At 37.6% G+C, this 12,112-nt stretch overlaps 1 protein-coding gene across 1 annotated transcript in view; it reads right to left on the reverse strand.

The window, feature by feature from the left end:
* Positions 1-232: 232 nt before the first annotated feature.
* The window catches only part of NRXN1 (neurexin 1), a 667,470-nt gene continuing 655,590 nt past the window's right edge, over positions 233-12,112 (reverse strand). The window contains exon 18 of the mRNA XM_084203402.1: positions 233-3,595. Coding sequence (XP_084059528.1) covers positions 3,288-3,595 — 308 coding nt within the window. The 3' untranslated portion in view covers positions 233-3,287. The remainder of the gene's footprint in view (positions 3,596-12,112) is intronic.

Consider the following 12,112-nt stretch of genomic DNA (forward strand, 5'->3'; position numbering starts at 1 on the left):
GTCATTAATACTTTTCTAACTGGGCCAGTTGAACACAAGACTTGAAGGTTTTCAGTGAAGTGTATAAAGAGCTCTGAGGTTACTTTTTCCTGACATGAATGTCTGTAACTTTATACCAATTTACCAATTTTTTTCACAGCTTCAGGATGAACAGGTACTCACAATCTAAGAGCAAGACAAGAAACAAGCCAGCATTTGTATTAAGAAACATTTTTATTAACAAAACAGTAAATTCCACTTGCTTAGCATTTCCAATAATGAATAAATTGGCCTTGCAACAAATAAAAAAATTGTAAATATCTATCACAGAAAGCACTATAAGGTTAGGGGCATTGGGCCTCTCTTTGATGTCTTAGGGTTGAAAGTTTCACACGTTATTTAGTGTTTTGTTAAAAAAGGCAACACAATACAGTCATAGAAATGAAGCCATCTCAGTCAAACAAATTAGGTTATTATAGAGAAAGGATCCAATTTTATGTTAGGTAGTTGTTTTATGTCTGTTTGTTGTTGCTGCTGCTTTTAAACAAAAAAAGAATTTTAAATCCACTTGCTGGCATTTCTGATACATCCATAATTTTTTTTTTGTTAAATTATGAAATTAAAGAGGAAAAAGGAGAACCTTCAGAAACAGTGTTAAAATTGTGTTTTCTTATTTTAATAGTAGGAGATTTTTTTTTTTTTTCCTTGATGTATGGATTTAGTTAAAGATTGATCTACCAAACTGCCTGGAAGTTGGCCTGACAACGCTATTTCATTAATGCAATCAATACCAAGCAGAAAAGACCATTTCATCTCACCCAAATCATATTCTGTCATGCCCAGTCTCCTGTCAACAGATTATTCTTGTTCTTCTAGGTACCTTCAAGCACTGAAATCTGAACACCACCTGGCTTTCAACTTCTTTCCCCCCTCCAGCTGAAGTCTCTTGCTTCCAGCAATGACCTCCAGTCACCCTTGCCCCTGCCATTCCCTGAGTACAGCTGTCTTGTAAAGGTGGGAGAAATGATGAGTGCCACAGGTGAACAACAATCTAAGAAATGAACATCAGATGGATCTCGTGGGTTTTGCGATTATTTTTCTTCATTTTTGCGTAAATGCTAATGAAAATAAAAAGTCGTCTGACAAATGCAACATGTCACACCTTGATGGGGTTGGCAAACTTCAAGAGAGGTGTTTCCATGTCAGCTACATGTATTTTTAAAGTGCTCTGACTCCCAGATAGATAGCTGTACCAGTTCCCAACTTTATTTCATCAGCTACAGTGAGTAACACAACAAAATATTTTGTGTCTGCTGTTTAAAGCTATTTTTAAATTTCTCCTTCCTGTCTGTAAAGTGTGAATGTCTACATGCCTTCCCAGGAGGCCTTCTGATGATTTGGTTGATTTCTATTGAACTACCCTCTTTCTGTCTAATGCATTCCCTTTGAACTTCTGTGTAAATAAAATGTTATGCTATGATTTATTGCTGTGAAACTAATGAAATATTACTAGAAAAAAAAATCCAAACTTAACGTGTAAATTACAGCATTACATTTCATGTGTTTAACTAAAATGCATTAATGTTTTATATATGCAAGATAAGCTGTGTCACTTTAAAACATAATGAACTCATATCTGTCTGGTTATGATGTCTTGCAATACTACACAATCAACTTAGCTAAAAATACTTTTCATATGTCAAAATTCCCACCATTGAAAAATACTATCGTGCACCTCAAGAGTATTTCCTTTTTGGAGAAAGGGATAAATTCTGCAATAGAATCAGCCTGGATAATTACAGTGGGTATTTTTAGATCTTTTACCACCCAGTGCTGTAGTAGCTGTTCTTCATATGAATGCCAGATAAACACTATATGATACTTCCTAAGATTCTCAAGAAACTCATCATTCTCGTAATTTCTAAGAACAAGGTTTCTGTAAGGCAAACCATGCTCTCCAATAGTGAAGCTTTGACTGGAAGCCAAAGGCCAGTTTAAGTCACTAAATATTTAGCTAATTAATGAATGTATATTTCTAGGAAAATTGGCCATTCTGATCAACTTCATTGATGCATATCAGGAGCAAGAGATGGGGATAGGAGGGAGAAGACAAATTACAGTAGAGATATATTTTTGCTTTCTAGTCCACTTCTTTCATACAAACTACTGAAACTTAATTGCAACATAATAGAGCTGTACAGGTAAGAAAAAAATTAGCTGACTCTTATATACATTCATACACATCCCCCTTTGTATAACCACTACACTGTAAATTAAAAATCCAAAAAAAAAAAAAAAAAGGGGAAAAAGTCTGGGACAATTTATAATGGCTGCAAAAAAACTGAAGAATGTCTGTTGCTCCAGATGTCATAAAACTCTCTATACCTAGCAACACTTATAACATTGAGTTTACCAAAAATGGCTGAAGAGCAGATATAGTTTGCATTTTCTATACAACAGGCTATAAAACATCACTTATCACAGTCCAGAAAGCACATATAGATGTGTTTTTATATAAACATATGTAATAACATATTAAGCGTGCATGAAAATTTCCCAATGATTGCATCTATGCCCTCTTGTTATTCTTTTTTTTTTCTTTTTTTTTTTTAATATTTTTGTGGAAATGTGCCTTATATTCCAGATTTTTGTTTTTGTTTTTGAAAATAAGGCCTCCATACTATTTTCCTCACAACCAGAAAGGGGCTTTTTGAAAGTATTTCTACATAAGTCTTCAGAAAAGCCAGCACTTTGTTTCAAAATGCAAGTTTCCAATCACTGCTTCACTGCACCAGACGGCAAACTCTTTATGTTTGCTTGTTGAGTCACCATATTTAATGACAGTCTTCTCTGACAATAAGACTAACTTACTTCTCAAGAAAGCGCTAGCACTTTGGCTAAATCCAGAATCATAGGTAGCTTCTTTTTTCTTTTTTTTTTTCCTGTTTTGTTTTTTTTTAATTTGAATTTTTTTTTTCATATTGTGCCTCGATGTTGTAGTAATACTCCTTGCTTTATGAGTGCGTGGTGTCATCATTGTCTTTCAGAAACGTTCCAGCAACATAAAGACAGGCAGAGTAAATGAAAACACTGTGGATGTTAGGGAATTTATCAGCTCCTGTTTCTGAAAAACAAGAGCATGAAATGCTTGTTTTTAAAAACAGTCTTTCCTTTCTGATTGCATTCCCTGTCTTTTCTGTTTGTTTGTTTTTGAATGTGCTTCATAAAAAGTAAAGTAAATAAGTTTGTATTATGTCTCAGATAAAATGAAGACTATTTCTATACAAGCGTTCTTTTAGATGTTGAGATCAGACATAGTACTCCTTATCCTTATTTTTCTTGTTTTTGTTGGAACTTTTAGCGCTGTTGGGCTGCTTCTCCTTGATCACAGCCCCGTTGGATTGTGCTGAGTTACTGATGTAGTTTCGACTCTCATCCACGTGGTAGGAGCCTTCGTCTCGATTCCTGTACTTGTACATGGCATACAGGAGGATGAGGATGCACAGCGCCGCCGCCGCCACGATCCCAACCACCATGCCCGTCGTGCTGCTGGATTCACGGATCACCTCGGACGAGCCGGGGTACTCCCGTCCTCCTCCTGCCCTGGTGGGGTTTGCTGTGGGTAGATGGGGAAAGAAAGGAGAGGTTATTCTTGAGTTTCCACGTGGAGGAGTCAGTCATGCCTGCTGCTACGGTCTAGCTGCACCCACCGGGCCAGGGCAGCCTAGTGATGCACTGATGGCTCAGGTTTGGGCTTTTATATCTTTCATGTTCTGTTCTGCTTTAGTGAGTAAGTCTCAGCTTCATATTAGGGGACAGCAAGCTCTTTTCAAGAGCAGGGAGACAAAACAGGGTTCCCTATCTATTTGGGGACCCAAGGACAGCCCATCCAGATCTCAGGCCCAAGAGCATAAACAAGAGTGGAATGAAGAGAGAAAACAAGAAGGATGGGACTTCATGGGCTACAGCTGTAATTGGACAATTAGCTCCAATATGCTAATGGACCAGAACTTATAAAAGTGTGAGACCCTGTGGCTGGTGGTCTATTTTTTTTTTTTTTTTGGCTATTTTGGGTTGTGCTGCCCAAGGTGGACCTATAGAAGCCTCCTACTAAATCCCTACTTTATTCTTTAACTCCATCTAGTCTCTGTTCTAGGCATCAGTACCTCCCCTCTACTAGTCCAAAACCAGTTAAGGTTGCAGCCCATCCATTTTTCAGGCTTAAAGGAAAAGAACAGCAAAGAACATCTCGTTCTATCCTTCAAAGGTATAATTTGTCCTAGTGTGTTGTTAAGCAAATAATGCCTAAATCATCTGAAATAACAGACGTGCCACAATTTAAATGCAGGGACATGAACATCTCAGAGGGAAGGATTTCCTTCTCCCTTTCTCTCTTCCCTCTCTTTCTGTAAGGAACAAAAAGTGACACCATACTATTTATTGAGAAGGCAGTGACGATAAGATAGAATGGAGGGGAAAAAAAAAGAAAATGGCAATGGCAGCCAATAAATTCACTACAAATAAGGCATCCTCAGCTCTCCTGTACTCTTCCTTCACCAAGCTTCTCAGTTTCTCCTTTCCTTCCAATATTTTCTTTTCTTTTTTAAAATTACTTACATTTATTCTTACTGCTTTTAGATAGCTATCCAACCCTATCTCCTATTTTCTACTTCAGAGTCCTCCTAGGATATGGCTTCACTTTGGAGCGTTTTTTCTCTCACTTCTCCCATTCCTTCTTTTCATCATTGATGTCATTATCAGATGTTCCTTCAAGGATTGCTTTATGCCCCAAGAAAACCCCTCAAATTGCACAGAGTAAGGACTCAGCCTCCTAAGAACTCACCTCTGAGGCCAGACTCTGGTCTTTTCAGCTGTGATATGAATAGAGCTGACCTATGTCTTCACACTGGAAAATCTTCTTGATAGGAACTATTGTGGTGTCTGGCATATTTTGTCCCTTTTCACAGCCATGAGGAATGAAACCTTAATTCCAGGAGGAATTTTTAGTTTAAATGCTGTCAGCACACACAGTGCTTTTGTGTTTTCCATGATCTCCTTTCTTTGTTGAATTTTGCAGCAGGAGGGGAGGCAGATCTTTAGATAGAATCACTTAAAATGGTGATAGCTGAGATGGATCCTCTCTAACCTAACAAGTGTCATGGACAGAAATGAAGTTATCTGGGTTAATGCAGTATTCCTCTGATTATACCAGCATTTCCAAACTTCTGGGAGGCTGTGTATCCTCAGCACTGCCAGCCTTGGCTGAGCTCAGGAGAGCCAACCTGGCTTGGAGAAACTGCATTTATGCATCATTATGCATGGCTAAAAATTCAATCAGTAAAATATAGATGCTAACTAAAAGCACTAAATGCTAGCTTTACCATATATTCATGATCTTAACTTTATCAGGGTGTGCCTACAGGTAGCATTGTGCTGAGGTGTGCTAGGAAAGTGTCTTGCTCAAAGTCCACAAAAGCACACTGTGCTCCAGAGTCACTTTTTAAAGCACTGTAAAGGCATAATAGGAAGATGATGATTTTAAGGATGTTACGTTAAAGATAATGCCAGTCAAACTATCAACACTGGTCAAAAAATTGCAGCAAGTTTGGAATACCAGAATTGAAAGCAGCCACCAGCTACAGACATTTACAACTGGCCTATGAATAATAAAATGTAGCAAAAAACCACGATTCCCCAAAAGAATTAAGTTTCTTCTCCACTCTGGTATTACTCATCATTTACTTATTGGTGATCTGTGTTCTTACTGCTGAAACACTTCCTCCTGGCAGTTATTTCAAACAGGTTTAAAGAAGCTGACATTTTGTTCAGCTGAAAGAACAAAGGTAAAACTGTAAAATTAAAAAAAAAAACCCATATCAAATAGTATTTTACCTTTTTGTATCCTTCTGAAAGCTCTCCCTTGCTATGAGTTGGTGCAGTTGGTACCTTCTATGGCAACACAAGAGATCTTGAAGGTTTTAAGATGTTTTTGTCATTTCAGGGCAGATGCCACCCTACTAAGAAAGGTGCCCTGTTCCAAAGTAGTCAGTGATTGGTTTAGATCCTGTTTGTTCATTGTAGCTATTGTAGAAAATGGAAATTCTTTTACACCTGGGGTGTCATTTACTGTTTTACAAGAGACAATGCATTGTGTGCAGAACAAAGACTGAGTATTTCCATAGTGAGTGAAAATGAGACAGAGTCTTATCTTACTGTATGTGATTTCAGGAAATTAATTTCTGTCTGAGAAATAATAGAAGCCACTGAATACACTGTCAATACCTGATGGATTAACAGCTGCTCTTTCTCTTTAAGATACATACATTTGGGCCAAATACTGTCAACTAAACTTTGCAATGAATGTCTACTAAATGACAGTTAACAGCTTGCTCAGAGGAAAACATTCTAATATTGCAACCTAAAAGAAACATCCAAGGTATATTTTTCAATGTTACCTAAATTCCTGCCTCTTACCTGATGGCTTCCTTTTATTTTAAGAATGTTTTCACAATTGTCTCATTTAACCCATCTGTCTGAGAAATATTCAACCACTACACTCATGTTATTTAAACTTATAACATTTCAAAACATCTGTTGTTGCATTTGTTTGGACTTCTGGAAAAGGAGCAATTGAGCAAGGAAAAGGACTTGCTGTTTTTGTTCCATTTACATTAAAATATTATTTTAACCTAGCAGGTCCTCACCAGACAAATTAAGGGGGAGGAAATAGAAAAGTTTTACAAAGTAGATTTGTTTGTGAGCACGTTAGACAGGAACAGTTTATGGAGTACACACCAAAGCAAGGGTCCTATTCTGAGAGAGGGAGGAAAGGGACTCTGGAAAAAAGCCAGCCTCAATTTCTTCTGAATCCTATATAAATAAATAATTCCACATCCATAACATTGCTGAAACAGCTGCCTTCTATTTAAGCAGTGCTATTGTTTGACTAAGACTGGAGTCAATTCCAAGGGGAATTTACCTATATTTTTTTCCCCTGCAAGACAGGAACGATTGCAAGGGATAGCAGATGATGCCAGTGGAGAGCAAATGAAGATTATAAATTTACATCAATCATGCTCTTTGCTTCCCAGCTCTTTGGCAAACACTGGATGCAGTTTTCTTCCCAGCATCTTGGTAGCTGGACCAGGCAGAGCCATTGGCTCCTGGCACATCAGCAGAGGTGTGTCTGCAGGTAACCTTGTCTGCTACTCAGCTGCAGTGTCTGCAGCATGAAAAAGATATTAACTTCATCTGAGTGTAAATGAGAACTGAAATACCTTATTGGAGTATGTTAAGATTAAATGACATAAAATATTAGCCTGATTTTAAGAGTGAACAGTTGTCTCAAAAATATACCCAAAGCCCAAACCCTGAAACTATCTATTTATTAAAACAATAAATTGAGGTTGGTTTGATTAGGAACAATATAAAATCATAAAGGCAGTAAATATGCTCAAACCTTGCCATATCAGTGAGAGGAATTGGCTGTCATCTTGAGTGCAAGGGTTCCTTCTTAAAACAACTTCTCTGATGCACACCTCTTCCCCTCAACAGCACACAACCAGCGTTTTTGTACTGCCTCAAAGACCAGCTCAGAAGAAACTGAGTTCTAAAAGCCTCTTCTACCACTTATGAAAATCTTTGCATGAAATAATAGCAATTGAGCACAGTTTTACATTGTGTAATAATGGATTAGAAAGTTATTATTCTTGACTGTATTTCTAAGTGGTTTAAGATATAGAGGGAAAGAAATCTAACTATTTTCAGTGCCCAGTTTTCATTAATACTGCGAAAAGAAAATTGGAATTGCAGGTTCCCATGGTGTTTGTGAATTGAAATTAGCAGACTGAAAAACAAAACAAAACAAAAAAAAAGACAAAAGGACGCCAAACCTGTTTTCTTTACATTTATGCCTTCCCACAAACTGTGAATAGGAAATTACTCACAAGACAGAAATGTTTAACTACTGCATTTGCAATGAGGCATGAAGGCAATTATTTACAGGACACATATTAATTTTCACTCTGTGTGCTATCATTGTAGACCTGTTTGTGGTGGATTTTCTGCAGCATTGTTGGATTCTCGTGAGCTGGTTTCTGAGCTCCCTGCAAATTCAGCACCTCTGTACACGAATACCTCTGAAAAACAAACCCCAGTACTTCCCCTGCAGAACTGGGGTGGGTGCAGCCCAACTTCAAGACCAGCATGAAGGTCTGCTGTAGACTTGTGTTTAAAGGAAAATTTTTAAGGTCTCTGTTCTACTGTTTGCTGTGCAAACCCGGGATACAACGCATTAAGATACCTCTAAAGTGACATCAACTAACTTAGCTTGTTATAAAAATAGTCCAGCAGTGGAACAGCATCCACAGCAAAAAAGATTGGTTTGCTAAGAAGCTAAACATTCTCTCTGCACTGAACAGAGTGCTTATTTCCAAGTCTAATGATTTGTCATATATCGACTTCGAATCATTTACAAATCCTACCAACTCCTGAGGACTGCAGGTTTTGCAAGTAACTTCTTTTTCCCCTGTGGCTTAGGGGTGGAAGGTTGTTTTCCCAACCTTTTAAAATGTCATCACAAGTCTAAAGGGAGATAGGATAGTTGGTTGTACAGTGCCAATTGATGGAATACCAAATCAGTGGGCTTTATGGGTTACTATGTTCTGCAGAGCTGAGGGGAATGTTTCACAGTTTTATAACAAGCTTTTGTAAAAATATTTTCCACAAAACTAAATTTAATTTTAGCCAAAGAAGGGAATGCAAACCAATATATCACTTAATGTTTTTAACAGCCTTCATCCCTGTGGTTTTACCCTCTTTATTAGTATATTTTAACATTTCAGTTGCATTGCTTCTCTTTTAGTATTCCTTCTCTACAAACAAGGATTCTATCTTCTCTTACCAGTTCAGGTGTCCTACCTCTCCCCACTTCTATATTTGTCAGCAAGCTTTGTATCTCTCCTTATTTATTTTCTCTGTGAAGTTATTTTCCTGGTTTTGTGCGTATTCTGAGAAATCTTTGGTAATTTGGTACTTTGTTTCAGAAGTTTTGACTGACTAGCAGAGCCAGTAGTTAGTCTGTATTTTAAATTGAAGTATTCCTACATGGGGAGGGGGGGAAGCTTTTTCAAATAGGAAAACATAAGGAAGACAAAACAGACATTTTACACCAGTGACAGCATGTTTTCAAGCTAGAGGTAAGCTGCTGCAATTATGGGCCACCAGTTCAGACAGCTGAACTGGGATCATTTGCTCAGTGAGTTGCATGCTGATCTTGCTCCCTGAAGACTTAGTGTTAAAGCAAGAAAAGAGCAGGGACGCTGGAAACATAAATTTTTGGTGGCAGCTAACAGTAGGATTGGCTGCATTGAACCAAAACTGTGACATTTGGGCTCCGCTGACTTCAGGAAAAGTTTTGCTATGAGCTTTGCCAGATCAAGGTTTCATTGCTTGCTATTTTTAACACTGTCATCTCATTTTAAAAAAAGGCAAAAAAATTCCAAACCTCCTTATCTGGGAACCAGTTTTGAGCAGAATACCAAAATGTGGTTGTAAAGCATGAGGAATCTGCTGGCTTGGCCTGCAGAGCGTGGAAGGATCCTTGCTCATGAAATGAGCTGGAGGTGCAGACACCCACATTCATCTCACAACTGTGGGTGATTCCCTGATTTTCCTCCTTCACTAAGCAGCTACTACATGAAGAGATAAATGTCTATGCCTCAAACATTATATATATATATGGCTTGAATGTTGAAGCAGAAAGCAGAGCATTCTATTTGTTGCAAACACTGTCATCAAGTCAGACCCATTACTGACAAAGCTGATAACATGCCTGGGAGAAGAAAGGGCCAGGCTTTCAAGACATCCAGAATATCCTTGCACACACACTGGGGGTGCAGCTGCTATAAATACTGAACTACTGCTGCTACCCAAAGGCTCAGATTCAGCAGCTACACTTGTTCAGCCTGAATCCTATTACTGCCTAAACCATATATGCTTCTCTGGGAATGGGAAGAGAAAGACAAATGGAACTCAGGATGGATATAAGTTACATTTGATGTAATTAATGTTCTTTTTCTCCTGATAAAATTATTAAAATTAATAAGACTGCCTTGTTTTTCTTTGCTTTTCTCATTATAGTCTATAAAACAATTCTGGTGTCTCTAATGTTGGCACAAGGGAAAAAGATTTGAGATCTCTATAAAGCTTTTTTTCATTTCAGAATATAATTCTTGTGCTCTCACTTCTTTCATCTTTCATTTTTTCTCTTTTCTAAAACTTTTTAAAGGGTACAGTCACAACATATGATGTATTCTAGATCTGAGGCTACTGTTGAAGCCAGTTCACATTTAAACCATCAAAGTCCCAGATCTAGACCATAGCCCTTAACCTCATGAGAAGGTTTTGCTGGTTTTGAAACCTATACAGAATAGCATGTCAACACAGCAGAAGAAGGTTTCATTCAGCTCTTTATGTAGTCAGAAGGAGATAGCCTAAGGTTAGACTATTTCAGGTACATGCACCCTCATTATAGGTTACTTTTGCCAAGAATTTTTCCTGCTTCCATTTATGAGCAACACCCTTGGAGAATACCTAGTTCTCAAACTTGTCAGCATTCTCCTACCACTTTGCAGGCTGTCAAATCACACAACTCACACACCACAATACCCCAGTGCTTCTGGCAGAGGTTTGAATTAGCTGTGAGCAAGGGGTTGAAAATTAGTAGCAGCATCCTTAGTGCTAGGTGGGCAAGAGCTCATGGGTGTTCACACTCCACTGGCTGCTAGAAAACACCAGCAAGAAGTTTGCAGTTTGTTCTTGTTTCTCTGCTCTGGCAGAGGGGTCAGCAAACCAGTTCACTGCCAGCAGTCTGGTATGATGGTTACTGCATTGAGAACTTGATGCTGGCAGGCACCAACTACTCTAGAACACCACATTAATTGAATTTATCAGGTATTAGAAATTTCCTATAGAATTTGAAAGACCTGGTTTAACATCTGATTGCTCAAGCTTGGTTTGAGAAAGCCTTGCCATAGCAACTGAGCAATACAATGCTAATTCAGGCCAGTATTTTGGCTATAAACCTTCTCCTACCTCTGCAAAATATTGTATTTTTTCTATGCTTTTCATGAAAACAAGGATGAAAAACAGTACTGTGGAAAAGTGAGTTTCCTTCACAAAAAGAAGTTCAATGCATATGCATTACAAAGCTACAGGAAACAGTTTCAGTATAGTGTCCACAGTCTGCAAGAAAATATAAGCGCTAGATGTAGCAAATCAAACCAGAATGAAGTGTAGCTCAAGGAAAACAATGAAGTTTCATCAATCAAGGCACCAGTAACACATAAGACTACCTGCAAACAAACTAGAACTCATTTATTTATTCAACAGTCTATGTGCACTCCTGATCCTAACTTTAAACTTGATTTAAAGGACAAATTTTTAGGATTATACACTTTAATTTATGATTTTTTTAAGCAGATCAACATGAAAATTAATGGAACTTGTTCTAGATTCAATCATCTCTCTACTTCATCCTTGTGCAAGTAAATCCTCTGTCTTTCCAAAATTCCTTATTGAATTAGAAACAAGCGTCTCAGGCAAGTCAATAAATTACATGCCTGTTACTGAAAATCTCCATTTTGCAATTACTATCTTACTCATTTTCTGCATTTTTCATCCACAGTGTGAAGTTCACCTGTGGAAAATGTTTTTGAAAGTCCACATCATCTATATTTGGCCTTATTTCATTGTTTTCAGTAAACATAATTTGTTTTACAGGCTCTTTTTCAATTCAGTGACTCTCTGGTTCCAGATTAAAAAGATCTACACTGTTTTTGAAAATGGTGGAAACACTCCACTATGTCAAAGAACAGACATCTTTATTTCTATGGCTAACAACAAAGAATAACAAAAGATTTAGAACTGTCTAGAACCTATTTCCATTTACTAATGATACCTGCACAGCCACTGGACCTTAATGTGCTTTATTACTGAAAATTTTGAATACCGGGCTTGAAAACCATGTCTGCTTTATTGAAGAGAGCATGGACATAGATCTAATTTCATTTTTTTTTTATTTCTGACAAAACAACTGCATTCACAGACAATTAATTTTTAAGGTCTATGCAAT

The sequence above is a fragment of the Fringilla coelebs genome, assembly GCF_963513975.1.
Source record: "Fringilla coelebs genome assembly, chromosome: 3".
NCBI classification, from domain to species: domain Eukaryota; kingdom Metazoa; phylum Chordata; class Aves; order Passeriformes; family Fringillidae; genus Fringilla; species Fringilla coelebs.